General features: G+C 37.3%; 1 protein-coding gene across 1 annotated transcript in view; it reads right to left on the bottom strand.

The window, feature by feature from the left end:
• The window catches only part of LUZP2 (leucine zipper protein 2), a 127,370-nt gene extending 104,070 nt beyond the window's left edge, over positions 1–23,300 (bottom strand). Inside the window, exon 1 of the mRNA XM_008504785.2 lies at positions 23,164–23,300. Coding sequence (XP_008503007.2) covers positions 23,164–23,225 — 62 coding nt within the window. The 5' untranslated portion in view covers positions 23,226–23,300. The remainder of the gene's footprint in view (positions 1–23,163) is intronic.
• Positions 23,301–25,939: the final 2,639 nt, after the last annotated feature.

The raw sequence follows: 25,939 nt of genomic DNA, 5'->3' as shown, positions 1-25,939 counted from the left end.
AACCAAAACAAAACAAAAAACAAACAAAAAACCCAACAAAACCAACCAACCAAACAAACAAAAAACCACCACAACACACTTCTAACTCCAGAGTGCCTGACTTTCAGCAGGTGACAGACAATCCTTCAGGAATTTCCCATTATTATCCCTGACTAAAAACGATTTTACCTCCATTAAATAACACACAGGATGAATCTGTAGCTCCCTCTAATCTTTTCCCAGTGCTAAACTGATGGATTCTCTTTTCCATTGAAGGTTGATGGCATATTATAGGAACTGTAATTTCTCTTTAGACCTCTGCTTCAGCTGGCTCACATAGCTGAACTCCTGGATTTGTCACTTTGGGCAGTGTCTGTCTCTGGATGCGCTATTCTGACATTGCCATAACTTTCTCAGGTAGCTTTTTCCTTACAGGCAAATCATGGTCATTTCTTGCTTACTGTTCATGAACTGCTGCACTTGGAGCTCTCGTCTTCATCTTTTCTTTCTTCCCCTCTACTACTCAGCATCCTGGTCTTAACTTTATTGAAATTTTCAGTATTTCAGGGCTGTAACTCAGGATGCAATTGCATAACTTCTCCTTACATCAGCAAACGACCACTGTTTCACCTAAACTCACTGACTGCATCACTAAAACTCAGCAATAGGAGCCAGTTTCATGGGAGGTTTTGAAGCTGTTTCATTTGTCACGCTCTTTGTTTTTCTGCTGCTTTTTTCATGTTAAAATCTATGCTGAATAAAAAAACATACAGCATCCTCAGCCAGCTATTAAAATCATCCTGCTTGTGGATGAAAATCTTTTCTTTGTGGTGCCTGAGTTTTGTGCTGTAACTGGATTCACCTGACATTTTCTGGCATCTTAGTGGCAGGCAGCACGAACTTAGACTCTTCACAACCAACGTGTATTTATTTTGCACAGGTTATTTCCCTCTGCTCTCACTCATGAACATCAAGCACAAAGTGACCAAGGATTTTGCAGTCTTGGTGTGCTCATGCAGAAGGTGTTCAATGATATCCTGCAGAAAGGGCAAATACACAGCAAGAACTGTGGAAACAAGAACTTTCACACACCAATTGCTTTTTCTAAGGAATTTTTGTGTGAATAATTTGATGCAAGTAGCATAAAGCAGGCAATAAGCAAGGAATATGACAGATCTTGAGTTTAAAAAGTCTAATTCTAAGTTATTATACACCTGCAGAGCTAAATTTATTTTTATAATAGCTGTGACTGAATCTGTGTTATTCTAGTGCTTGGGAAATTACCTGTTGTAATACTCACACATTTCAATTCCAGAAAAATAGGAGTGAAACTTGATTGGAACAAGTCCATAAAGAAATAATATTTATTTGTAATCTATGTAAAGTCTATTAAAATTTGCCACTGAGGAGATACCATAATTAACTACTATTATTGGTTCACTATGCTACAATAACTGCAGCTTGTATTTAAAACAAGCACTCGTTAGAAAGTTAAAGGGTTTTCAAAAAACCCTGCTGAAGACAAATACAGAAAGAAAATATTGAATTTTACTATCTTTTAAATGAGTTTGTCTTTCATAAAGCAGAGAAAAAGGAGCAGTTGTAACTACAGCTAGGGCTGTCTGGTCTATGATTTAAGATAAGCAAGGATTATATTTCTTCAGAAGATAAGCAAAATCTAATTGGATAAATGCAGCAGAATCATCAATGGAATAAGGTGTCCCATTGATAAATGTATTGTTGTTTCAAAACCTTAGAGATTAAAGCTATTACTTCTGATTTTGTTTTTCCTATAATCAAGGTTTGCAGATAAACAGATGGAAAAGAACTACTTCTAATACTCACAGCTAACACAAGATAAAGGCTCCATTATCATTCATTGCTCCAAACTACCAGCTCAGATATTCTTTCTGCTTTACCATCTCAAATTCAATTATTATTATTAAGGTTGATTATTCATTTGGGCACCAGGAGTGCCCAGAGGACTGAAATCCTGACACTGATATTGAGGCCCTTCTGTGCAAAATCCAACTACTGTGAAAAGGAACTATTTCTGCCCCACACTGCTTAACAGACAAATCTGTTCTGAAGTTAAAAAAAATAATTACTGTTTTACCTCATACTAAATCCCAAAATTTTGGTTGGTTTCCTGATCCCAGCCTGGCTGCAGCCTTTAGATAAGGTGGATGAATGGCTAAGATAAATGTGTTCTGTACTATACAGTCCTATGACCCCAGAGTATGTTGCTCTAAGATGTTTACTCCATCTAACTTACTAAACTACTTTTTTTGATTGCTCATGGATGAGAAGGAGCAGAAAGTGATGGAAAGTCTTTGTGTATCTTGTACCTAGGTATACTTAATTATTTGAGAGATATTAGAGAAAATGGTATTCAACTGCACATACTTAACCATGCAGTGCCACAGTAACCACAAATTAGCATCATGCAAATGATTGCTGGAATACATTGATGCTTTCATTTTTAAATTTTAGTTTTTAGAGCCAAATAGTCCACTTCAAAAAGCTCTGGGCCCAGTGACCATACGCATATAAATCAGAGCACATACATTCACTTCTAAGTGGTAAATCAAGTTGTTAAAAAAATCTCTCTATTTCTGACAATTTTTTTTTTGCCCAATTCCTTACAAAATACAAAATGATCAACCTGTGAAAATTACATTTCAAACTTTCTCACATCAAAGTACAAAAAATAAAATTTTAATCTTAACCTTTACCTATATGAAACATAAAATTTATAGCTACACCATTTCTGCTTGAAAAACAATGACCAGAGTGAACCAGAGTTTTGGCACCGTGACATGAATCAGGTTTCCAGCTTTCTGCACTAGCTGAGGTTTCCTGAAGTGAGGATTTCAGGATGCAGCTGGAGAATGAGCAGGAATTCAATTAAATTTATGGATGTGAGGTGCTGAGGGATGCTGGGGGTTTGGTTTTACTTTGCTTAACTCATTTAACTATAAACAAATTATTCTACTGTACACATTCTCAGCCCTTTTAGGCTTACTGGGTACTTTCAGCTTCATTTGCCAATTTCTTTTGTCAAAAATCACAAGGGCACACTGAATCAAACACCACTTTTTCAAGTAATCACCATCAAACAAAAGATTCAAGGTGAATGTCTCTAATTTAGCATGTCTCTGACAGACACATTTCCATTTGTAGTCATTACTTATGCCATCTGGCTTGATGTGCTCATTAATAAATGAAAAAAATCCCATTGCATTATTGCCTTTAGATAGCTGATGAATTTTTTCTCCCTGAAACCATCAATGTCATAGCTTTACATTTCATATTTTGGGGGCTTCATAGAGAGCCACGGCCAAATATTGCCACTTGAATCTCATTCTTGTGTTTTCTAACATTATTTGTTTGACTCTAACACAGGATTCACACTCTTTCAGAGGAGTTTAGAAAGCAGTCTCTGTTCCATCAAGATTTCCTGCTGACAACAGCAACAACTGTGCAAGAATTTTCTTCTACTATGATTGCTGCTCTGTCACTTGCAATTAACTGGTTTTGCTATGCTTTAGCATTTCTTCTAGCACAGAAAGGATACATTATTCATATATAAACTACCTGAATATCCTTCAGATGGTAGAACTGTGGAAGAAAGCTTGCAGTGTGCATATTATGTGCATAAACGTTAGCTCTAGTAAAAATAGTTCTACGAAATAATTAAATAAAAAAGGTGATTATCAGTAATTGTGACCAAGGAAAATTAATTTAACAATCTACAGAATGCAGTGTGTGTGTTTTTAAGGGACTTTGTCTACCCATAAATGAAACCACAGTGAGAATTTCTGCATTTATTATGTCTTACTGAAATGATGGAGGAGAATTCTAATTTGATATATTTCAGGTGTCAGCCCAGTTCTCCTCTTAGAAGATGAAATCAAGTTAGATCTTCCTCCCAGTGTTCCCTGAAGCCCATTATAAATGTAGCACAGAAACATGTGAGGCCAGATCAGTCTCAGTGACATGACTGGAACACCTTTGATAACAATACCTGGGACTTGACAATTGGAGATAGGAAAACATCCTTCCAAATGCTTCAATTGCCTCTGGAAGAGGCCACAGAGAATTCTGCACTGGAAGAAAAATGCAATCCTCTCTCCTTTAACTGCATCAGCAACCAGAGCTGTTACATGTGATTAAATTCCTAAAGAGCAAACCCCAAACAGTGTGGTTAGGTCCCAGACAAAAAGTTTATTTTTAAGGTCATTTATCACTCACTAAAATTGGTCTTCCCTGAAGGTAGTGTTTTTCAGCAGATAAAGCCAAGCAACCTGTAACTGGAATGTTACAATTACTTTCTACCTGTTTTCTAAATCTACAATAAGGAGGTTTTATAGAATTTTTTTTAAATAATCTGTTGGATGTACCAGATGACTGCTCCAAAAGGATTGTTACTTATCCATTGCCAGGAATTCTAAAATAAACTGCAAGCCAAATTTCATTGCCTCTTGTACTTCTATGAAACCTCATAACTGTAGCTAAAAAAACAATATGTTCCTGATTAAAGGTTATAGTAGCTTTAATAGTTGAATATGTCCTAATTCACTAGACTATTGATGCTAAACATACCTAAAATTCTGATCAGCAGAGAAAAGTCATCTACATTTTTTGGTAAAATGTAGCTATTAATTTCAATTGGTCTAATTTTTTAAATTTTTTTTTTCTAAAATGAAGCTTCAGTGTAGCAGAAAAAAAATCCTTATCTTTTAGTCAACAATACAGGTGGATACAATAGTCTTAAGCACACATTTTTAAGACACCAAGTAAAAATAACAAAAGAGTATTCTGCAGGAAAACAACAATCAAATTCTCTTCTTTGCCATCAATCCTTAACCTGAAGTATTACTTTAAATCAACTTCAATTTTAGAGCTGAACCTCTGCCCACTTATCAGCTGGATATCCTTGTGACTAAATATCTTGTCTGCAACGTGTATATTGTTCATTGTCATTTAAGCCTCCACGGAAAGAAGTCTGATTCATACAGCCCTTTAAATAGCAGCAGTGTTTCCACTGAACAAATATAACTCATCAATCGTCTGGCATTTTACTCAAGAAAATAGAAATACATTTTCCTTAATGGTTCTTTCAAGTCAAATTTAACTACAACTCTGACTTACATCTGGAAAGAAAGAGATGAAAAATAGCCTTGAGGTGACAGAAGAAAATAGCACAGATGGAACAAGTGACTCATACTTAGTCATTACTTTCTTTTCTTTGGATGGACACTGATGTAATGATTTTAAATTTGTAAGAAAAGGAATTGTGTCACTCAATTAAAAGAAAATTTCACTTATTTTCATTGCACATAATAAATTCAAAGCTAATTTACTAACATCAGAGATCACCATGTCCAAAACCAAAGGGATCCTAATTAATGCCAAAAACCTGAGAAAACAGCTCTGACCCAATCTTCTGATTGATTGCAGCCTGAAAATTCACAGTGCATAACTCAGCTTTTGTCATTTCATTTCTCCATTTACTCATTTAGGTGAAGTTGTGTGATGCTCACTCTTGCATATGCAATATTAGTAGTAACTGAGCTTGAAAATATTCCCTTTCTGGCTGCTATTTTGCTGGGATGAACCTGCACTGCAAACAGCTGGGACAGTAATTTAAAAATTGTTGGATTCTTGAGTTTAAAAAGCTGACATTTCCATCATGAACTTGCCTAGAAGTCTTACCCCCAGCCTCATATTACAGAGTGAATTCTGTGCAAGTTCAATGCACAACACAAGTGATACTTTGACTGATTTGCTATTTTGTTTTCCTTGACCTCTGTAGAAATTTCACAGATCTAAATCCACACTGATAATGAAAAAAATCAGACTCTAGTCATTAAGTTTGAGAATTGCATCTGCAGACTTTGCTAGAAAGTTTTAAGGCTTCCCCTAACATGGATTTCTGAAGTGTATTTACTGGTTTTGGTTTTTTAAAGAAATTTTTTAAACATTAATTTGCATTGTAGCCCTTCTCACCTATATTCCTGCTTTTCTGTTAGTATCAAACATAACCCAACTCTGCAGTTTTTGAAAGCACATTTTGAAAAGTGTTTATCTGAACATTCCCTTAGAGGAATGTTCTTATGCATAAACCACCAACAAAACCTTGTTTTGTCTCCAGTAAAGTTAGAAGCTTCTGACTTGCTGCTATTCTCAATTACTGTGAGGAAAGATTAATCCAATAAATGTTCACACATTTTCTGCTATAAAAAGTGTGAAATAATCATGTAAATCTCTTTTCTTAATGAAATACTGCACAGTTAGCAATCAAGTACAGTAGCTTGACAAGAAAGGTTTGGTTTTTTTTTTATAACATGCTCACAACAGCTTAAAAGAAATATGATTTTGAACTACAAAACTCTAGGGATAATTTTAAAATAATGTAAGCAGCAGCTCCTGGTTTACCAGTCTCTGCTGTTAGAAAGAATCTTGCTGTGAATGAAAATGATGTTATTATTTTTACTTGGCTGGTGTATTTGTATTTTTTGTCCTGCAAAAGATACGCTTGATTTCAATTAAGTTCCAAGTTATGAGGCTCAGAAAACTTGATGTCACCACATAATAAGTGATGCAAAATGTCTCCCTTTATAAGAAATACTTATTATGTTTTTTCATCTGCAGGAATGAACAGGTGAGCAATCAAAAATAAATGATTGATTAGAAGAAGAGATGAGTACCAGTCCTTCCAGATTTTTCCAGCAGGCTGCAAATCACACTGTGTCCTTGTGCATCAGCTTCCTATTGCATGTCCAAAAAGAAATACCTCCAGAGGAAAAAAAAATCCTTAGAGCTGAAGGAATAAAAGCTTTGTTTTGAAATGTAAATCAGCTGCTATTTCATTACTACCTACTTCAGCAGAATCAGATTATCAAAACTTTAAAAATCTATTGATTGTTTTTTCAGAGTTAAACATAATCCCACAACATCAAGGACCCTAAATTACAAGTACTACACTACCTCATGTCTATATAAAGTGATTTAAAGAGATAAAGGTGAGGAAAGCAGTATATTTCAAAAAGATCTATGTAATTTCAATTGACATCTAGTAATATTATTCAGGAAGAACAAGGATAATTTAAGACATATTTCAGTTCTTTTGCAAACTCAAAGGGAACATCCCTTGAGTAATGCAGTTTTTACAGAATAGCACCCAACCATATTAATACTACATTTTATAGTTGCAATACATAAGATTCTTAATACTGTTAACATTTATAAATGAGTAGTATTAAAATTTGCCCCTCTTCTTTCTCCCTGAATAAGTTTTAATTGACCAGTATTTAAAATCTGACTGGTTGGAGATCTCAGGTTTTCTTCACTGAGTGCAGTTTCTTACTTTGTATGGTACAAGCATCATCTCCAGCATGCTCAGCCCTTCAACAGAAAGGCCCTTAAAAAGCACCAGGTAACTACTGCCATCACTGTCACCACCACCACTTTCCATTACTTCAGCTGAACATAATTAGGGCATTATGAAGATGGAGAATAAAGTTTTCTTGGAAATATTTCCTACAAAGGCACATCGGTACCTGGAAGGCACTTTGTACCCAGACCATTTTCCCTACAATGCTCTGCAGAAAATGCTTATTCATCTGATGCAAAGGCTTTCTAAGAAGGACTGTAGCCATGAGAAAACCTGATAAAGCTATAGCACAGGCTTTCAAGACAAAGTAACAGATGAGTAAAAGCTTCTTTACTGTTTACTCACTGAGTTAGATAGTGAGGGAGGTGAGGGGGACCAACACCACTACACATGGAGTGGGATTTGATTTTCACATGATGGTGAGAAACACAACAGGCAAGAAAATGTACACTGAACACCCTTAACAGAGGAAAAAAGCTTCTTCCATTGGCACCCAGGCAGGTATTACTTGGATAGTACTGATAAGTGTTGAAAATATCATGGAGTAACAACAACCCCAAAATAATATTTTTTGAGGATTTGATTCATAGTCCATTTAAAATGCAGCATCTCTATGCTCCTCAGTTCATTTCTGCAGATCTTATCTCCCTAAAGTTTTTATCTTAAAAGACAAGGGGATCATTTTTTTTTCTGCTTCTGAATAGCATAACTTTTGATGTTTTGCTCTCTACAAGCTTTGCTCATTATCCTTCAAAGCACAGCTCTAATGAAACTGCTCAGATTATTCTGTCAGCATTTACCAAAAAACATTTAGCAAGGTCATTTCCTTAGGGCAGTGGGATAATCCAAGAGGAAAACAAGAATTCTTTTTCAGCAGCATGTCCCTTTCAGCATTTTTTTTAATAGAGTCCATCATTTCCATCACACATTCTGCTCACTTAAAATTTTTATCTCTCATCCTTTTTTTCCAAGATTTTTTAGGGGGGAAGATATGAGCATGACTTTATAGCCATAAGACTAACAGGGATTCCAGTGCAGACAGAAAACTTTAAGACCATCTGACAAGCTGGAGCACAGCAAAACAAAGCTATGGGTACAACATTCAGTTCCCTTGCATCAGCTGGATTTCCATGACTCTGATCCTGGCTTGAAATCCATCCAGGCAGTGCCTATGGCTAAGACAAGTTCATTTCTGACTTAGTGTTTCAAGACTACTAAGGTAAACTATAAGGAAGTAATAAACTGGCCCTGATGCCATTTTACTGGAAAACTCAAGGGACTTTTATTCCTTCACTGAGGAAACACATGCATACAACTGCATGTTTCATTTCTTCCCCTGTCTTATTTCTATTACTTTTCCTATAAATACTGAGGTCAGTCTCGAAAGGAAACTCCAACACTCTACCTCAAGTCTTTTACAAAGTCACTTGTTTCCAGATCTCTCTCTTTCTGTCAAGCCATGTTCCTCTTCATCCTTCACTACTTATCAGTTCCTCCAGAAGTGCAATCACAGTTTGTCTCTGTTACCTCTTGGCAAGAACTCCACTGCATGACAACAGCTGCATTTCTCCAAGCCCCATTTCAAGCCCTACTTCCTCCTCCTGTGTCTGAGCAAATCTTTCACACCCACCAGGACAAGCTCCAAACACCCAGCTCCTGGTCATGCTGCTTCTCTTCAGAGCTGCAGAAAGCACCAAGCTTAAACCATGAAAGAGCAACAAACAGGACACATCCCTTTGCATCCCCATTCTTTCAGCTGTGCTTCATTTACCAAGTTCTTCAACAATTAATGCTTCAGCTCATGCAGGAATTAAAATCTAAAGTTACATTCTTGCCTTCAGAGAAAACCATTTGTTTCTCCCTTACTGCAGTGTGTCCAACATATGTTAGCCAGCTAGGGAAACCATGTGAATCTTTCCTGAAACTGGTATTTAATACATACAACATCACTGAGTATCATAGCACTGTTAGAGAATAAATGAGACTTCAGTCTCAGTCTTTCTCACTCCATTACCTGCCTTCTCTCCTCCTCTTGCCTGAAGCTGAACTGATTTTCCATCCCTATTCCTTTCATCTTATAATGGAAGCTAAACCAGAAATATTTTCAGTTCAGTTCCCTGAATATAAAAGAACTTAATGATGCAGTTCTTTCCCATACATTTCCAAGATCCATGAACTTGAATTGTACAATACTGGCTACTGCACAAACACACACACAAAAAACCCCAAAAAAACCAAACCAAAAACAAAACCAAACAAAAAACCCCACCATTAGAAAAGCTTTGCTTCCAGCCAAAGCTGGGTTTAAAGGCCAAAACATGCACAAGTTATTCCAAGTGATACAGAATGGAGCTGGGCAAGGTAGTACAAGGGTGGTACTGCAGTGCTATAGCATTTTTATTATATCTCAGCTACATCTGTCATACCTTCTATTTCTCCTCATCAGAGCATCTTATATCCACATATCACTACACCAAATCTAGCTGTACACATCTCACCAGCACTGAGGGAACTGTTGTTTTCACATGGCTGCACAAAGCAATGTTTTTAATTGAAGAGTATACTCTCTCCTGCTGCTCAAAGTGCTGGCATGGTAAGAATTACAAATACACCAGACTAAAACAGACCTACTTTGTTTTTCCTAGCAAAGAAACACTACTTTAAGCAGGAACTAAGTGAATACAAATGAAAAAAAAGACAGGAAGCATTAAAGATATAAATCTTTAAGAGAGATCTTTCTGGTCACCAGAGTATGGGCATAAAACAATAAACAGTAAAACACAGCTTTGCTTCTAGCTTCAAGCTATGTTCCAGACCCCTACAGCCCTGCTTTTTTAGACACTGCTTTACACTGTATAAATTCAGCAAATACTAAAGAATAGATTTTAGTGTTTAGTCTTTTGCAAACAGCAATAAGAGTTAAGAATGTGCATTAACGTTTTGTTTTAGTCTTCATGCCCTTTGCTAGGATAAACAGAAATGGATTTCTACCCCAGATCACCTTAAATTTGTCAGGAGAAACACTTCCTCCTATTGATCTTCCATCATCTTCACCATAGATTTAGGGAGTAACACTGACAAATTACTCAGGCTTCCAGATTTTGCAAATACTTAAGCAGGTAAAGGCAGAAAAGTATCACCCACAGAAGTAGAACTGATTGCTACAGTTTCCTTTACAGCCTACTCTTAGCACAAATTTTCTCTATTGATGAGTGATTAGAAGATCTAATAGATATTATATCCCACCTAAACAGCTGATTTTCTCTTCTCCATCTACATGGATCCTTTTAGAAGTAGTTATGTAGGTGAGTAAGAAACAGAGCAGGGTAAGCACTAGGCTGACCAGTACCACCCAAACACAGTCTGGAAGGATGGAAAACCTCCACCATCATTCCCACATGAGGAGTCAGCTCCATTATTTATGCTGAGGTCCTCTCAAAGGGGTTACAGTTTAGCTTTGGAAACAAAAGGTCATCTAGCATTATTATTTTTCATGTTTGATGTTAAATGCTGGCTTTTACACAGCTTAGCTTAAGAATCAAGCCTTAAATACCGATTTGGATGGAAATGTTGAAAGTGGTAATTGAACTGGCAGAGATACAATGCCCACGATTAAAAGATGTCTCCATTTGGTTAGTGGCCAGATCCATTGCTGAAATAAAGCTGTGGATGTCAGCTGGTGATCTGCACCAGCTCCACTCTGAAACACAGTACTGCATTTCTCTCTTACACATCAGAAGGGACTGCAGTGATTTTTACATTGCTGTGTAGTCCCTGACCTCAGATAGTGGCTCAGAAATGGGGGATATTGTGTTTGTCTTTTTTGCTTAGTGACACAGACCCAGCCACAATCTGAAATTAAAATATCCAGATTTCACTTTTCAACAGAGCCATCCCTCAGCTGTGATGTACAACTCTCCCTGTCAAAGTGCCATGTCCAATTACTTGCAAATACAGACTTTACTCTTCTGAGCTGCCTATTGAAATATAAGATGAATTAAAGTACAGCCTATGCCATGGCTGAATTCTTCACTTTTGTACATTAAAAGGCACACTGTCAAGTTGATGAGTACTAATGTGATGAGTACTCCTTACTATGTTCACTTGACCATCGTTTTCACTACTCTGTTAAGCAGAAAACTAACAATATCCTGGAAACCACTCTCTGTAGAAAAGGTTAAGAAAAACAAAAGGAAAACAACTTTTAAAGCATCAGAGGCCAAAACACTCAAATGACAAACTAGAATTGCTAAAGGTGCATCTGGTGCACTGTAGATTTGTTTCACAACTATAACACCATTCAATACCTGTTAAGGGCAAACATTTTGGATAGTCAAATATCATCCAGAAAATAAAAATTAAACAAACAAACTTGAAAGCAGAATGCCTTTTATTCACAGAATGAGATGAGTCTCAGAGAAAGATAAAATAAGTTCAGATCAGACTGCAGAGAGTATCCCAATGCTCACGTCTTTGGTAGCTGGATGCCATGAAGCTGGGACGGGGACAACACAGGGTTAATTCCTGCACTTTTTCTTCAAATAGAAAGTTCAGAAAAATAAGTGTTTCAAAAGTAAAAGGGGAAGGGGGCACAGCCTGAAAAATTACCCCCAGAATGTGACAATGATTCTGATCTGTATGAGCAGTCTCTGCCTTTTGTCCTCAAGAGCCCTGGACTCCATTAAAAAGGATGCATGAACTTACAGGACCTGAACCAAGAACAGCAGAGTAAACCTTTCAGCAGGTTGTAAAACAAGAAACTTGCTGAACAAATGAGGAGACAGACCTGTATATTATTCATTCCACCTTTACTGTAGTTCTATACACTTTAAAGTAGCAAATCATATGTTCATTAGTGGAAAAAAGGTCTTGAAGTTATTGGTCTTGAAGGATTCACTGCATGTCAGAATTTCAAGCATCTAAATCACAAACTAAGTATCAGTAAAACACCTCATATTTATGTTCATCTAGGATAACTGAAAGTAATGAGAATCTAAAAATTCACTTTTTTTCATCCCAAAGCATGATTTTTTTGTTTTAAAGAAATAGAGGTAAATATCAAATGTCAAATTGGAAAACCATCTCTAACCATCTCATATACTCATAGATAGAGAAGAAAAATCCTCCATCAAAAAGTTTTTGAACGTTGTCTTAGTTCCATTTCTGCTAAATTGAGTGTCAATTTCTTATTCTCTTTTCATATGTGCCAGGAGCATCCCACTGGGAGCTTTTTATTATACCAAGAGTCACGGTGATTCACTGAATTTAGTGGCTGGTACATTGATCCCAAAGGTGTCAAATGGGTGTTTTTGTTAGTATGAACTGAAGGTGATTAAATAACTGATTTAAAGCTACACTCTGTTACTCCAGTTAATATTCCCAGAGCTACAAGTGTGCTGAACAAAGCAAACTTCTCTGACCTTGACCCACTGAGACTGCAAAACAATAAATCTTTGGATTGGTTTTGTTTCAGTGATGATGTCTTATGGGTTTTTCTTTAAGCTAAAATATCTTAGTCCCCACTCCTCCCTAATTGGCACCTTCAAATCTGTTGCTATTTCTTACAACAAAGTTCTGTACATTTTGTTCCACTGGTACTTTAAAACCAGGTACCAAACTAAGCCTTACACTGTCATACAAACACTTCAGCTGCTCAAGATGGTTTCTGTATATAAAAGTCAATCCTTTACTCAGTATCAAAAACTATAATTCAAAGCAGAAATGGGCAAAGTACTGGTGTGGTGTGATGGTCTATAAATGCATTCACTTAAGGCTGAAAGTTTATTTACTCTGCAATTGATTTTTTTAAGTAACCCACAGTCACTTGAGAAGAGATCTATAGTGAACACAGTGGTCTTGTGAACATGGCCTGGAGTTTTAAAACATCTGAGCTATTGTTAGCAAACAAAGATTAAGGGAGAGGCACTATTTCTACTATTTTTATAATTTTAGTATGATTACAGTGTAAGAGCAGAAACTATCAAGACACTACTTAAGTAAGGAAATACACATTGATAAAATGCAGATGTACCAACTTGTAACAACAGATACCAGCACAAGGAAGAAGAGATCCCCTAAATTTTAGTTTTCTATCTACAATCAGAGATCACTTTTCCAATGAATTGTCATTCCCACATCTTAAAATAGATGATTGAACATTACTTATCCAAAGGTCCTACAGAGATCCTTTGAAGCCCAGCTGCCCCAAGCAGTGTAAGCATTATTTTATTTTTTTTTTATCTTTTGCCTCAGTTTATTTATTTTTATTACTTCTCCAAAGCATGCACAGGATTCTTCTCATCCCATCTACTGCTCCAATGGTGCTTGAAATCCAGTAATACAAGCCGAGTCATTATCAAAATCACAACTAATATTTCAAGCATGGATTTAGTGGTTATACAAAATGCTGCCATTTTATAATAGAATTTCAGACCTGAAAAGGTTCAGGTCTTTGTCTAAAGTAAATCTGGAGGTGTACCTGACATGCAGACTTTAGAAGAGCAAAATCACCCAGTGTTTCCCACACATCAAGGCAGCTCTTTGGAAGGGGTGTGAGGAACAGGAGATGCAACAGGAGATGACACAGATAAATCAACCTGGCTGAGAAAAACCCTTTGAGGTACCAGATTGCTGAATAAGCACTTAAAACAATGTCCAATGTCAATATCTTGCATTACTTTTCCAGTAGAGCCAAACCCATGCCACAAAAGCATCACCAGAAAACAATAACGTAGCCTGTTGCACTAACAGCAACATACAGAAAGTTTTTATTTAAAACAAAAATGCAAGTCTGTCCAAGCAAAAGACAAAAGTGGAAGTTAGCAGAATAATACTGGCTTAATGTATTTGCCAGAAACAATGTTTCTCTCTGGTATAACTTCTTGCATTTGAAGGAAACAGCAGGATATAAAAAAGCTTGAGATTATCAATATCAATTATGAATTTTTTTTTTTTAATAAAAGGTATATGCAAAGTTGATGCCTTAGCTGGTGAAAAAAGCCTCAGCTGTTTGGAAGTGTTTCTTTCTATCCATGCAGAAGTATCCAAATCTATTGAAGCCACTGAGAAAAGACAGCAAAAAAATCAATTTTTCATACTTCATTATGTGTCTGCAACTAGAACTCCTTTACAAAGGGGCACATAAACTATACATATTTATGTATTTTCCCTTGAGTTAAGGAGATCTTTTTACATTAAAAAAATACACTAATAGAACTGGATACAATTCTGCAATCTCTAGGCTTTTTTTGACCAGCACCCACAGTGTTTTGCTGTCTAATCCAGGTAAGGAGATTTTCCCACTGCCACTCTTTTTCATTAAATTAACAAGGAACAGGTAAGAATTCTCTCCATCTTCATTAGTGTGTGGTAAGTAATGAGCACTAAGGAGATTTACACACATACACACTACCTATGAAAGTGTTATCTGTACAATACTGAAATATCTGCCCTTAAATTAGCATTAGGTGTACATCACTTGTGAAATTTAAAGTACATGGAACACAGGCATCCATAGCACAAGAGGAGTCTGTTCTATTGCCCTAGAACTGAGGTGAAAGCTTTGCTTTTTCACTGTTTTCTCATTGGCTTTACTAGGACTTCAAAGCCATATTTTAAAATATTTTTTAAGCTTTTATTTTAAAGTATTAAACTGGCACCAACTTCTTCCAAGTCTTGAGCAGTAAAAAGCAGAGCATAACAAGTCTTTTCCTTCCAGTATTTTCTCACAATCCACATAGAAATTACTGTTTTTTTCACCTTTGTATGGAAAGAGTAGCACCCAGACACCTAGATGCTTTGGTAAGATACAGGTAAATAGAGAATCTCCAGAATAGTGTCAATTCTCCAACTTGTTAGTTCACCACCTAATGTCCCTTTTTATCTACCTCCTTCTAACAGATATCAAAATTAGTTTGTTTTTCCATAATCTCTCTAACATCACATCTCATCCCATTAGGTCCCAGCCTGGCAAATCACCAACTGCATCACTGAAAGCACAGCTGCCCATTGCTTCAGCTGGGTCCTTGCAAATATTTGTAAGAGCAAAGATTCTGTTGTCTGAATATTCTTCTACAAGAAAAGCTCAAGCTACCTTAAGGATCACTTTAAACTCTAAAACATGCTAAGATTAAAGGCAGATTAAATTATTCCATGTTAGTACTTTCAAGGGTTTTTCACTTTCCTCTGGAAAGCAGTTTTTCTCTGGGTTTAATCCAGTGCAACAAAGACTTCATGTCCCTGTAATGACTAAATGTTATTGGGAAAGGTTCTTCATTACACATAAAAGTAACTTTATGCATGTGATACAATCATCAAGTTAAACAGCAAAGAAACATCTGATGTCCCTACAGTAGAGTGAATGAGTTTAAGCTCTAATATTTAACCCTGACTGCAGTACCAATCTCTGTACATCAGATATTTGATAGAAATGGGTTAAACCTTTCAGATTACATTTATAAGGCAGTGATGGGGGATTCATCTCATACAAAGGGAACACTTACTCCTTAAACATTTAGTTTTGGTATACATGTCCTGTATTTCTTCCTGGATATTTCAGCAGCTATTTAGACTTTGTGAGCCTACATAAATACAAACCAGGCAAACTCATATATTCTCACATGAAAACAGATAGAAACACAAGTTTTTCTGAGTCCATTTTAAGAATTTATTAGTATTTCTCTAAAACAGATTTTACTATTTAGTTTGTTTTTACAGAAGTTTAATTCTTTCTGCTTCCAGGAGGAGATAACAATCTTCCCTTGAGCCAAAAGAAATTAGGGAAAGGAAAAGAATGTTTGAAACAGGGACAGAGAGAGAGGTAGGAATTAAAGAAAATATTAAATTAAATGTCTGCTTTCATAAGCTTTCCTGAACCAAATACAGCCCATCTGTGTATACTAAACAGCAGATAGTTGTTTTACAAGTAAATAAAAAAGCAATTGCAGAGAAGCCTCTATTCACTATTTATGCACTCAAGGAGTGTATTTTTTTCATACATCATTCATGTTTGAATGCAGAGATGGCACAGAAAGCAGTATTTGAGACTGACTTTTCCCACCAAGTTAAACCGTACAGGCTTCACTAATTGCAAAGTGGAAGATGATGTTTAATGAAGGCAACAAAAGGGAGGCAAAAACTCTGATGTGGGTTCTGACCCCTCCAAGCTCCCACGTGGTTACAGGTTCACTTCCTCAGCCTTACCATTTGCATGAAGCCAAATAACTCTTCTTCCTCACCTCAGAGTAGAACAAAGCAAGCTGCAGAGCCAAACCTTCTAAAAAGAAGAGGATGAATTGCTAATAATCTAAACCCCCATAGACATCAGCAGCTAAATAACTGTCTCATTGTCAAAGCTTGTATCTCAGTCGCGTCCAGATTTTCACCAGGTTAATGCAGCCACCATGCTGTCCCCTTTTGAAATTCAAAAGGCATCAGATTAGATTTAAACTCACTTAAAGAAAATCCACTGCAGATTATAGGTATTAAGCTTTTCTAAAATGTCTGTTCTCTTGGCAAACACTGGTTCCCCCTTTATGGAAGGAGGAAGAAAACAGACCAGAAACAAAAACCACAGAGCCTTTTTTCAAGAGAAGCACATGCCAGGAGCTTCTGTTCTCAGCACAGAACAGAGGTAGATCTGCAGCAGGGCTGATGGACTCTGCCAGTCACTAACAAATAGTGTTACACAACAGCTACACTGAGTATTTTGGCACAGAAAATAAGAATTAATCATCAACTGATCAATTTAACTGAACACAGTTCAATTCAATTGAACACAGTTGTTTGACCTGCAACCCTGGCTGAGCTTCACCCCATCCTGAAAGATTTTTCTTTAAAAAAAAAAAATTGCAAGTGAAACTGTAGTAAAATTGATTTTATTTCTCCATTTTTCCAGAAAAACAGTCTCTCCTTGCACAGTGAGCACACAATTCATTTCCCTGCATCAGGATGAAGAAACTTCTTTGACAGAGTCTGACGTCACCCAGAGCACAGCTGCTTTTCACCTCAATTTTAGTACATTTTTTTTTCCTTTTCAACATTCCAGTAAAAAACTTTCTTTTTTAACTTGTTTGCTGCCACAGGCTGGCCTGAAGCAAATGCATGACAGCAAAATCATTCATACATGATGAGGGTGGTGTAGGTGTACAGAAGGTGGACTCTGTGGCATTACTGGGATTATTGGTGCTTCAGGACTCCCTGGTTGGCAGAGCAATTCTGAGGTCTAAAGTCAGAGATTTTATTTCTGTAGTCATTCACATCAACAGCTAAAAACCAGTATCAACTATTGAGAACCCAACAACTAGCTGGATTCTAGCACTAGTAAACAACCACCTTTTGTTGACTACTAACTGCTCTAGGCAATGAGTCTTCCCCTCCCCATCCAAACCAAGTTTTGTCAAGAACCACAACACCTACTGCAAACATATTAAAGCTTTATACTACAGTGAGAGAGCAGAATTTGTACCCCACCATAATCCCCCATTTGCCCTTCTTTACATAGAAAGTATTTTGATGCCCAGAGAGAATAGAGTAGCAAAGGCAGAGGTAACACTTCATTGGGTAAAAGTGTGGGGGTCTGGAAGAAGTTTGTATGAAAGAAGTTACAAGGATGTTCTGCAGCAGCTCCATCTTCAACCAAACAAAAGAGAAATGTTTGGTTTCTGTGAAACCATTTCTGAGAAATGTTTCTGTGATTAGATGGGATTCAACAAGTACAAAGTGCCTGCTTCTTAACTGCTGCAACTTGCCTGACAAGGTTTTTTAACCAGCTTCTACTTTCACAGTTGGCAAACACAAAGGAAACCTCCATATTTCCCATAAGGACATTGTGAACCATTCCTAAATGACAATAATAAAAATATACAAATGGATTTAAAAGAAAAACCAAATCACCAAAAACCAAAAAACCTAAACCAAACAATTTGGGTAAAATACACTTGCTGGCAGCATATTAGCCTTATCTTCCCAAGATACTGCAGAGAACACACCAAAATACAAAACACACCAGAATATTTTCTGACACTTCTCCACTCCTTTCTATAGGATCAGTCAACAACAACAAGATACTGAGAAATTCCATACAGACTCATTTCAGCTCGTAAGAGTCAGACACATTGATTTCTCTCATGATTCCAAGTATTGTTTGCTTCAAACAGATACAGCAGACATCTACAAAAATCATTACTAAAATAATATGTAGTAAAAATAAAGATTAACAAACATGGGATTGATATGAGGTAAGGGTAAGATGAGTATTAGCACAAGTAGGAAAAAAGAGGAAAATCCGTAACATCATACAAATACCTCTATTTGGTGCAATGACTTATTTATTCTTCAGCATTTCTAGGAGGTAATTGTCATTCCAAAGCGTTTGAAATAGTAAATATAAAAATACACATCTGATACCTTCACCCAATATTAAGAATGGTATGAATGAAGAATGGTATGAAACATCTTTATTCTTTCAGAGAAACATTTGTCTTCTGTAGAGAGAATATTTACAGATCTGACCCTTACAAGACACCTGGTACAAAACAAGGCAATGACAAGAAACACTGGTTTTGATAGAGGGCATAAATGAGATTTGTCTGCAGAGTGGTACATGATAAGGATTACTGTATCTGTCAATGGGTTCCTGATAAATACAGAAAAGAACATCGAACCCATGATCTCACAAGAAGAGGGATTACAAGTTGAAGTTAAAATATCCTTATATTGTACCTTAGCTGTAAATTAATAAATGAGAAAGAAACAGGAAAGTGTCAGTGTTGTAATTACTCTAAACAAAAAGAATACATCAAAATGTCAAAAGTAACTCCATGGCATGTCTCCTGGGCAGAAATGCATTATATGTAGCATAATAAGAAGAATTCTGGCTGTTCTGTTACATTAGGACTACTCCGAGAGACCCTCAAGATTTACCTAAGATCACATGAAAATTCAAGGATATTATAACTGAAAAAATCCAAAATAAGACTTTTCTGAAGCTTACAAAAAGCCTTCAGCAGCATCCTTCTTTTCTATCCCCTCACTATTTTTTAACTCTTCCTTTCACGTTCCAGAAAAGAGAAACTGAAATGACAAAACATTACAAAAGATTCCATTTTTAGTATTTCTGGTCAAACAGAGACAGACTTTCTGTTGGGATTTTTCTTTTTGGTCTCCTGGGATTTCTCTTTTTGGGTTAGTCGTTTTTTTTTGTTGTTGGTTTAGTTTCACTGTTGTTAGTTTGGTTTGGTTTATTCTTATTCTTATTATTCTTATTTGAGCTGGTGGTTGTTTATTCCTATATACGTACCACTAGAGCTCAAAACTTTTCTCCAAGAAGGAAATGGCTTTGTGTCAGCAAAGTAGTTTCCAGATTACTGTACTTTGTTATAAACCAACAAGCTAAACACATTCCTTGAAATAATGGAGTTGTGCCACTGATAAATTTGTCCCATTATGCTCAGACACAGTGGCAATAAAGCACGTGGTTCTTCAGTTACAGGAAGGTTGCAAACCATCTGCTAAATGCCACTTCTGTACCTCAACCAGAAGTCCTTACAAGCCATTACCCAAACGTGCCTCATCATCCACCCTGACAGAAATCAGAAAGCTTTCACGGCTCAGGAAATGCAGACAGCAAAAATAAGTGTGAAAGGAATTCTAACCAGGAGACAAATGATAGCAATGTGTCTGCAGTTCTGGAAGAATTCAGCAAACATGATATTAAGACAGTCTCTGATATACACCAAACCTACAGCAAAAATGCATCATCCTTTCAGCTAAAGAATTAGCCAACTATCACTCTGCAGTTCACCTTCAGTCACCTCCATGCAAACTTACATAGTTACCTAGCCAGGCAAATACACCTCAGTCTTGTTACCTCTTTGGCACTACAATTAACTGGGAATAAGTTTAACAGTCACCACTGTATCTCAAAGCCACACAAATCTGAGTTTCGGTAAAAGGCAGAAGACTGTTCAATTAAAAAAACCCATGAAATTTCTGTCATTTGATGGGCCTTTGGGCTGACACATACAATTTTAGACCATGCTGAGAAGTTAGCTTTGTACAGTTGTGAAAATCAAAAGTTCATCAGGATCATAATCCTAGAAGTGACAGCCAGGTATTTTCCCCTTTTTAACAATACTCTAAAACACGCTGAGGTCTTCCAAAGCTATCACTGTGACACGACACAAAGACAACAGGATCACCACACGGCAAGGAACAAAAATCAACAGCTGTCCTCTGCAGCAAGGGCTCTGAACTCACTGATTTCAGCACCTGTGTATGAAATGGAGATACTGCACTTCTGTACAAACTTTAGAAACAATAAATCCTCATGATGGAAAACTTTCTGCCTTGCAAGGTTTGCTGCATTGCTAAGCAATTTCCCACAGCAGGATATTAGACTTTGCTTTTTGCAAACACAACTCATCCTGTGAGCCCATTCTGCTTAGGTTCAACAAATGAATTAATTTGTATGTTTAGAAGGAATTCCAAGTGCCATGGAGAGAATGGCCTCCTGCTGAAGGAAATTCAAGCAGAATCTCTTTCCAGTAGATGGCATATTGATAGCACTGTATCATTTTTTACATTTCCATCATGTGATGTTGAAAAACTACTGTATGTTCTACACAGCCAGTCAAATCACTAAAAGCAAGTGCTGAACAGAGTAGTCCAGGACTTCTATAAATCATAGAATCATAGAATTGGCTGGGTTGGAAGGGACCTCAGAGATCATCGAGTCCAACCCTTGAATGTCCAACTCTACAGTAGTTTCAATTTCCTCTTTAATGGGATGACCAGTCTGGTAGCAAAAGCAAAGTTTACTTTACAACACATATTGTACTTCGGTGGAATTTTACCTGGAATTTCTCTAGGTTTCCCTAATCATTTTCATCACTCAATTACAGAAGAACAGAAATCATTATGTGCCCCAAAATTAGACTCTTGTGAAAGTACATTCACTACTCAGAGAGCTACACAATTAGAATTCATATGCCAACTTCAACTTCTTCACATTCTTTCCACTATTTTTTGAAAGATGGGGAAGGACTTCAATTTTTGTTTCATTATTATCAAGTACGAGCCACAGGTCATTTTTCATACACATAATATTTTTTCAAGATGTTGACCTGGTTTTAGGTCTTTGCATTAGATACTTTGTGCCAGTTTAGTCCTCTGAACATTCAAGTAGTTTGTAAGACTGTTAAAAAACAATAAAATATGAAAAATTTGAAGAGTTTTTCACATATCTTCCTTCCAGTTTAACCTGCACAAGCTCATGCAAGATACAAACCTGCATCTCCAAAAGCTGGCTTGGTGCTTCCTCTCCTTTCTAACTCTGACATAATTTAGCAAGGAATCTATCACTCCTAAATGAGTGTCAAATTATTACTCTCAATTGACAGCAAGTTTTACGCTTCAGTACTAGAGAATGTTTCCTTAGACCACCTATTAAATCACAAGGGGTAATTATTAAATCACAACCATTTTCCTCCAAGTGTTACATTTTGAAGATAATAGAAAAGGTTTGAGTCTCTAAATCAGATAAATAAGTAAATACCAAAATAAGTATCCCTCCTTGCCAGTAAGAATCTCCTCCAAAAGAGTGAAGCAATTGAGCAACTGAAGCACTCTACTATTCCTGGTTCCTCCCTGCATTCGGGCTATTTCCTACTCAGAGATTTTGTTATTGTTTGTCTGCATTTGAGCATAAAGAGAGAGGTGTTCCTGCTGTACCTGAGTGCTTAGCAGGCACATAATTTTCCTTCTTTTTTTTAAGTCTCTGTGAAGAATTAAGGCTTAAAACATGCAGTACTTCAGCAAAATCTGCTCTGATGCTGATTTTACAGGAAGAGACTAAGAATAACAGAAATAGACATTTCTCAGATAAATGTAGATGCAAATATCCTCTGATAAAATGCTTTATGGATGTAGTAGCAAGTACCTCAAACTTCTAATACAGCAGAGAAATACCAAAATGTGGGTTTGATTTTTTGACAAGGAGCTGGAAGTTAAGAAGACTGAAGTGAGAGCAGTGTCATTATAAGAGACCTGCTCTGTACCCAGTATTAACTTTCCATCTGTGCACATCAAGACAACGGGATAGTGTCTCAGCTTTATCTTTTCCTTGCTGAACATGCTATGTCTACAGCATGAAGACTTACACTATCTCTGAGCAATACACATTTATCTTATCAGAACACTGCCTGGTCAGAACAGGTTACATTTTCAAGCTGCCACAGATTTTGTTCATATTTTCTCAGTGATTTATTACACTTTCACAGAAAGCAATGCTGCTGGGTTGCAGCGACTTTTTGACACGTTTCCTGGCGTTGAGATAACACTGCAACATCTCACCTGCATTTCACAGTAAAAAACCTTCAGCCCTGGGTCTGTGTTCAGATATAGAAACCTAAACTGAGATGAGATTGTTGAAGCGTTTTTATTTTTGCACTCTATAAAGGAAAACGTTGGCATGTGCTCAGTTTCAGTTCTTTGGCTTCCTTATTTCCAATGAAACAGCCTCTACCTGTTTTTACTGCTATATATATAAAGCTTATATTTTTGTGCTACATCACACAAGCCATAGGTCAACTTACACAAGAGTAGCTGTTTCATATCATTTTAAAAAGCCTGGAAACCCCAAGGTAAAACTCAGCATCTTTCAGAAGATCCGAAGGGGGGGAGATAAGAGTAAGGGAAGATAAACTTAGTACCCCAGTAAAAGCTTCAATCTGTGTTACAAACAGCAGAGAGAGAGAACTCGAAGCAAAATACCTGTCGGTACTCACCTAGCACTGAAGACCAGTGCAGGAAAGAGAGGCAGCAAGTAATAAGCAGAGACGAATTTCATACTGGAGGTTCCTCCGGTTCCTTCCGTGCCTCACACTCCTCTTTCCCTTTCTTTAAGCCTCTCCCCTCCAGCAGCTCCAGAGCTTTGCCAGGGGAGCTGCCGGAGCAGCCAGCCCAGAGCCGGAGGAAGGCAGGAAGGAAGGACGGGAGCTCCGAGTGGGATTTGTGCTCCAGGAGTGATGTCACGAGGCTGAGTGCGGAGCTGCCGCCGCTGCCAGCCCCCAGCTCACAGCCCACAAACCCTCATACCCACAGCCCTCAAACCCGCAGCTCAGAGCTAACAGCCCCAATTCCGCAACTCACAGCCCCAAACCCCCAGCTCACAGCCCCGCAGATCACAACACGCAGCCCCAAACCCCCAGATCATAACCCGCAGCCCCAAACCCGCAGCCCCCTAGGGAGCTCCCAGCGCATCGCTGCCAGGGCACAGAGGAACCCAGCCCAGAATTTCCTCCAGGAAAAAAAAAAAGCCCACCAAAAAAAAAAACAAAAAACCCCAAACCCAAAACCAAACAAACAAATAAAACAAACAAAAAAAAACCCCAAACAACCAACAAACGTCGCCCGCAGCAAAACACCAATGCGAACAGCACCGATATGGTGCAATTAGTGTCTTTCTTTGAAGTTCATCTCTCTACACGTTAGGAGGTAAGTTGGTTGCAGGTCAGCCTGCCACTAAATCTGGAAAGAGATCATTTCTGCCAGGCAAGTCACAAGTTACTATTTCAGTTGGGGATTTGTTCCCCTCAGTAGCACGCTGAGTTGAAGGGAAGAGTAGAAATCGCTACCAAAATGTTGAAACATGGATGTCCTCTCTAAAAGCGATCAGCTGAAGTGACTGATACATTCAGAGCCATTAATACATTTTTTTTTTCTGCCTTACATCTCACCTGACTTGATTTAAATCAGAGTTGGATAAAGGTGTTTTCAAAATGTGAATATTCCCTATCTTGCCACAGGTGAAGCTCAACTGATGCCAGATCATATAAAAGGAAAACATTTAAGAGACTTTCCCTTCTATGCAACACCTCCCCTAATATCCCCCCCCAAAAAACCCCAAAAAACCAAAAAAAACCCACCACAAAACCAAACTTTTCTACATGTGAAAGAAGTGTGACCACTGCAAGGTTATCTCTGTGCTTGCCTGGTCATAAGAAAGGCTTCCAGAAACTACATTATACCTCACATATATAAAATAAAAGTTTCCGTAGTTTGAACTCGTGTGACATTTCATTCAGCTATTTATTAATGAGTAACTTTGGAGTCCGTCAAAGGAAATGGAAATTCACTGTTTGAAATTAATGGAAACCTTTTTGAAATTAGTAATAACCCTTAATAAGGCATTCACATAGCACACAGTAACAAAGTGAGAGGGAGGGAAGAGAAAAGAAGAAAAAGAAAAGGAATTGTACATAGGAGAAAACCGATGTATTTCTGGCTCTTCCTTGTGTCCCAACTCCAGTGTTTTTTCTTTCAGCACACCTCATAGCAAGTTCTATTCAACCACATTAATGTAAATGCATTTGTTATTTTGATATTACATACCAGCATAAAAGAAACACTCATGTTACCATGGATACTTATGACAGAATAGTAAAAAGGTCATAAAAAGTGCAGGCAGCTTGTCATTTTCTCTTCTGGAAAAAGCCAACGTTCTCAGACTATCAGGCACCTCACAGTCATGTTTCAGGAGCCAATACTTTTATTTTCCTTTTATGTGCACACATACAGAGTAGAATGGAGGGGAATCTACTGGTGCATCAAGAGATTAAGTTCTGCCTGGTGATGCATCTTGAGAAAACTCATGAAATTTTGGAACTTAAGGAATTATTTTTTAATTGTTACCTCTCTGCCTGTATTTTTGGGAGGGTGGGGATGGAATAGAGAGGTCTTTGTCTTGGTTTCATCTCAACAGTTTTACTGTGTTTGCCCAGAACATCTCTCTACCTGGTTTAGTGGCTCTGGTTGAGTTAGGCTGCAGCTTTAGAGCTGTATCATCCAGACATCATATTATCATTCTTCCCATCATGTTTTTCCATAATTTCTCCATCCTGATCAGAAAGAATTGATTGAACAATTAGGAAGCTTTCATCCTTCCCAACACTGCTTTTTTAGCCTTGCTTTGATGGGAATATCCTAGCACAGCTCAGTTTCAGCCTGGGCAACACCTCAAGGGCTGAGGGTAGTGGAGCTCAAGCTGTTTGCCTAAAAACATTAAAAATATCTTTTTTTCCCCTCATGCACAGCTAACTGACCCTGATCTGCAACTTCCTATTGTTTTGAGGGGGGTTGGCTTTGTTGGTTTGTTTTTTTGTTTCATTCGTTGTTGGGTTTTTGTTATTGTTTTGTTTTTAGAGGAGTAGATTAACAGCCTAATGTGTATCCTAAAAATAATTTATTTGTACAAAATATGGAAGAGAATTATTTGCAGGTTTTCATAGACTTAGAGCATAGAGTCAATTTGTTTAGTGCTGCATACACTTAAAGGGAGATCAAATATTAATGTACAGGAACTTCAAGGACCTTGGGTAGAAATATTCCACATAAACACAACAGACATGCAGAGCTCAAGAAATAAGATATTTTCACTCTTATAACTAAAGGCTTTCCCCATTTCCTAGCTAAAATTTATTGGGATTCTTACTACATGAATAATTACTCCTAAGTTAGCAAGGAAAAGTAAGGTGACTATAAATGCTTTTACAAATAACCATA

Source organism: Calypte anna, chromosome 5 (assembly GCF_003957555.1).
Source record: "Calypte anna isolate BGI_N300 chromosome 5, bCalAnn1_v1.p, whole genome shotgun sequence".
NCBI classification, from domain to species: Eukaryota; Metazoa; Chordata; class Aves; order Apodiformes; family Trochilidae; genus Calypte; species Calypte anna.
The sequence above is the reverse complement of the archived record's forward strand: the minus strand, read 5'-3'. Positions and strand labels throughout refer to the sequence as shown.